The following is a 4340-nucleotide window of genomic DNA, read 5'->3' as shown; positions in this document are numbered from 1 at the left end:
GATCCCAGACAATCTCTAGACCCCAGGTGATCCCTGGATGGATCACACCTGGACCCCAGCGGTTCCCCACAGCTGGATCCAGTGTGCCTACAGACTCTGATTTCCCTAGCCACCAGGGACCTCAGTTGGCAGGCTCCTGCACAGAGCCGTCGCCATAGGCGTGCATCTAGCATGGTTCATGGACACCCCTGACACCTGCCCCTTCTGGGAGCAGAGGGAGACCCTGGTGCTCCAGTACCTGGAGTGTGCCAGACTGCAGCCCCTTTGCTGCCGCCTCCTCCAGATCCTCTTGCTGAGGTTCTGGCTGCACGTCTTCCTTCACCTGTCTTTTTATGCATTCCTCATCTGTGGTCCCACCAGGTCCTGGGACCCCCTGGTCAACCAGATCCTGGCTACAGGGTGCAAACTAAGGGGAGCTCTGAGTTGGGGGCTGAGCACCCCATAAGAGATGAGATCTCTCCTGTAAGATTTGAAAATCATAATCTGGGGGGTTTCCAATCAGATTGCTCCTTCACTTAGGTGGACTTGTTAATCCCCCAAGAGTCAAAGTATAATTCAAACCCTGCCTGGTTACGCTAGCGGTGTAGCTTACCAGGAAGAAGGCTCTGGCCTGGAGCACCCCCGAGGACTGCGGGGCCACTTTCCTGTCCCTCATGTGATCCCATGGCCAGGCAGAGTATTACTAGGTAGTGTCCATTGGCTGCTTGGACTTGTTTGAGGGCCTTTGGACGCTGTCCGTTGTGCTTTTCTCAGTGTTCCCCCTTCAGCATGCTAGTTATTAACTTCTGACCTCCACTCCTGTCCCCATTTTCATTATTATTCGCCCCAAGGAATTAGGAGCATGGTACAAGGGGCTCCTGTTAATAAAGGGTGAGTATAGTTTATTTGGTGGACCTAGGCCCATAACTCCCATTGACATGTTACAAGTCCATTGTGCCTAGAGCAGCAGATTCCCACCTCGGGGTGGCACAGTGCCCACCAGCAGGGAGGAGGCTGGGGCAAGCCCAGCCGTGTTAACAGGCCAGTCAGAGCCTGAGTGCTAACTCCATCCTGGGCCTAGCCTTCCCTCCCTACTGCTGTGAACCAAGCCTGTCTTCAGTCAAAGGAGGCCACCAAGTGCATGGCTCCTGCTTGCTGGGAGGGTAACAGATGAAGTAACAGGGGCAAGAGTGAGGGTGGTAGGTGGATCTGGAGGGCTCTGAGGGGGCACACAGAGCTGAGAAGGCCAGCCAGCAGTTGCCTTGGGGAGCGCCACCCAGTCGGAGCTACAGAGGGTGGAGCTGGCACCCCCCTCCACAAGTGCCTCTACCCCTTTGGCCACTGCCACCCTAAAGTCGGGTTCTGCCGCCCCTCCAATGAATCAAAGGAGGTGATGGGGCACCACCCAGTGCAACTCGGCCTGGAGACATGTGTGGAGAAAAACAGGCCCACAGTCACTGGAGTTCTCTTCCCCTGGCTAGAGACTCCTTGGTGGTCTGTTGGATGCAGCGAGTCTGGCTGGAGCTGGAGGTTGACCAGGCGGGCATAGGATTTGATGGGGCCATGCATGGGGAGTGCATAAAAGGAACGGGGAGAAGTGCAGGCAGAACCTCAGGAGCAGGTTCCTGAGGAGGCAGGGGAGTGCCTGCAGTCTGTTGCATTTGAAGAGGGAATGAACCAGGGTGTCCACAGAAGGGGCAGGTGCTAGGGGAGTCAGTGAAGTGTGCCAGATACACACTTGTGCAGAAGGCACCGTTCAGACTAGAAGTGGGGTCCTGAGCTTTGAAATAGTCTCTTCACAGAGAAACTAGGAACCCCTAGTATAAAGCATGGCAGAGGATGGGTTATAACTTGTAAACTAGGGACCCAGCTCTCCTTGCTTATTATCCATATTACTGCAACCCCTGGGAGTCCCGGGGCATTTATACATGTGTTCTGCAGGGGGGTGGAGCACTTTAATTAGAGTGGCTCCAACAACCGCTCTAATTAAAGCGCCCGGAGTATCTCATGTATCAGTCGTGGAGCGAGCTTTAATTAAATCACCCCCACCGCTATTTTGAAGCGTGGGGATGCCAATACACGAGTCACTGGAGGCTGCTGGAGCGTGGTAATTACCATGCTGATGCACTCTAATTAAACAAGCAGCAGGACTGCTCTGACACACTGTATAGGCACCTCCAGAGCTCATCAGGCTGAGTGCTGTGCAAGCCTAGATAACAAAGAGGATTCCCTGGTGCAAAGAGCTTGCTTGGTGTCTGGCATCTTCCTTCTGTAGTTCTCCATGACCCTTTCTGTTGCTAATCTATGATTTTCCTCCTTCACAGTTTGGAGAGTTCAGATAAGCCACAGGGACTGGCTGAACCCAGTCAGGAGTTGAGAGCAATGTCACAGCAGTTCCTCTACCGTGCTTTGGTGTCAGCGAAATGGGTGTCAGAAGCCATCAAGTCCCCACAGCCTGGGCTGGCTGTGAGGCTCCTAGATGCATCCTGGTACCTCCCGAAAATGAAGCGTGATCCCCGGCGGGAATTTGAGGAGCGCCATATCCCCGGGGCAGCCTTCTTTGACATTGACCAGTGCAGTGACCGTACCTCACCATATGACCATATGTTGCCCAGTACAGATGACTTTGCAGAGTATGTGGGCAAGCTGGGTGTGGGAAATGACTCTCACGTGGTTGTGTATGATGGCAGCGATCAGGGGCTCTTCTCTGCTCCCCGGGTCTGGTGGATGTTCCGGGCCTTTGGGCACGATGCTGTTTCCCTTCTGGATGGTGGCCTGAAGAACTGGCAGCGAGAGGGGTATCCGCTGAGCTCTGGCAAGAGTCGGACAGCTCCTGCTGAGTTCCACGCCTCCCTAGACAAATCGCTGGTGAAGAGCCACGAGGACATAAAGAAGAACGTGGAATCACGTTGTTTCCAGCTGGTGGATGCTCGCTCTGCTGGGCGATTCAGGGGGATAGAGGTGGAACCTAGAGATGGTAACGCACTTACTTGACCATCAGCATAACATGCATGGGGTCTAGTTAAGACACAAGTCCAAAGCCATGGCTTCTGCTCCCATCTGCAGGTTGAAGATGGAAACTTGCTTGTGTTGAGGATGGGTTTCAGTAGGACACCCCTCAAACTCATCTCTGCCTTACCTCTAATTTGGTCTTGGCTGAAAGTGATATTTTAGGACCTTTGTAAGGGAAGGAAGCCATATAGCTTAACACAGGGGTGGGCAAAATGCAGCCTGCGGCCTGGATACGGCCCACCAGGCCATTCTATCTGGCCCACAGGGCCCCTAAAAAATTTAGAAAATTAATATTTATCTTTCGCAGCTGCCTGTCATGCGGCCCTTGATGGCTTGCCAAAACTCATTAAGCGGCCCTCCGCCCAAAGTAATTGCCCACCCCTGGCTTAACATGATTGTAGGGTCTCATGTTCTATAGGCAGCAGCACACAGTCTTTTGGGAGATCAAAGAAGGGAGAGATGGGGTTGCTCTCTCAACCTCTTTCCCCTTAAAAATAATTAGTACTTCATGTACAGACATGAACTGATCCTCATGATAACCCTGTGAGATACTTAATGTGGTGGCTTGAGAATGAGAGCTGCTGTGTATGGAGCTAAGTAGTGAGGTTTTGTGCTGGAAGCATCCTTAATATAAAGATTAACTCCTATCTTCTTTAATGCTTTCCTTCCTCTTCCAGGAATTGAGCCTGGTCACATCCCAGGTTCCCTGAACATTCCCTTTGTGGATTTCCTCACAGAGACTGGCTTCGAAAAGACCCCTGAGGAGATTCACAATTTGTTCCAGGAGAAGAAGGTGGAGCTCTCAAAGCCACTGGTAGCCACATGTGGCTCTGGAGTCACTGCCTGCCATGTGGCCCTGGGAGCATACCTCTGTGGCAAACCAGATGTGGCCATCTATGATGGTGCCTGGGTGGAGTGGTACATGCGTGCAGAGCCTGAAGACGTCATATCAGAGGGGAAGGGGAAGATTGTGTAAAGTGCCCATTCCTGTCCCTACCATGCAAACACATTGCCTTAGAACAGGATTTGTAAGAGATGTTCTTAACCTTTCCAATTTTTTAAATCATATTGCCATCAAGTAAAAGTCTTGAGTTACAAATCTAAATACAGTGGGTTTTAGCTCCTTTCCCCCTTGGCTCACTTCTCTGGACATGTAAGATGCCCTTTTACAGCATCCTATTGGAAGGGTGGGGGAAGGTATTGGTCATGGGATGCTTGACTAATGGATTTAGGCTTGCCTCATGATCTATCTGGATTGGCACTTGGTGAGAGGGAGGATCGACTTGAATTTCTTTCACGGGGATGGTGACTGTGCTGTGTTCTCATTTAATTTTGTATTTATCATTGTT

General features: G+C 51.8%; 1 protein-coding gene across 1 annotated transcript; it reads left to right on the top strand.

Annotated features, from left to right (window-relative positions):
* Positions 1–674: 674 nt before the first annotated feature.
* On the top strand, positions 675–4096 carry MPST (mercaptopyruvate sulfurtransferase). The gene is made up of 3 exons (XM_006025971.3): positions 675–870; positions 2304–2956; positions 3669–4096. The coding sequence occupies exons 1-3, from the start codon at positions 842–844 to the stop codon at positions 3965–3967; spliced, it is 981 nt and encodes a 326-aa protein (XP_006026033.2). The 5' UTR covers positions 675–841; the 3' UTR covers positions 3968–4096.
* The last annotated feature ends 244 nt before the right edge of the window (positions 4097–4340 follow it).

This window comes from Alligator sinensis, unplaced genomic scaffold (genome assembly GCF_000455745.1).
Source record: "Alligator sinensis unplaced genomic scaffold, ASM45574v1 scaffold215_3, whole genome shotgun sequence".
Classification (NCBI taxonomy): Eukaryota; Metazoa; Chordata; order Crocodylia; family Alligatoridae; genus Alligator; species Alligator sinensis.
The sequence above is the reverse complement of the archived record's forward strand: the minus strand, read 5'-3'. Positions and strand labels throughout refer to the sequence as shown.

Bases quoted from the DNA above. Each gene is read 5' to 3' on its own strand.
- MPST (XM_006025971.3), top strand. From the start codon at position 842: ATGGTACAAGGGGCTCCTGTTAATAAAGG. The intron at 871-2,303 runs GTGAGTATAGTT...CCTCCTTCACAG, and splicing joins GGGGCTCCTGTTAATAAAGG to TTTGGAGAGTTCAGATAAGC. The intron at 2,957-3,668 runs GTAACGCACTTA...TTCCTCTTCCAG, and splicing joins AGAGGTGGAACCTAGAGATG to GAATTGAGCCTGGTCACATC.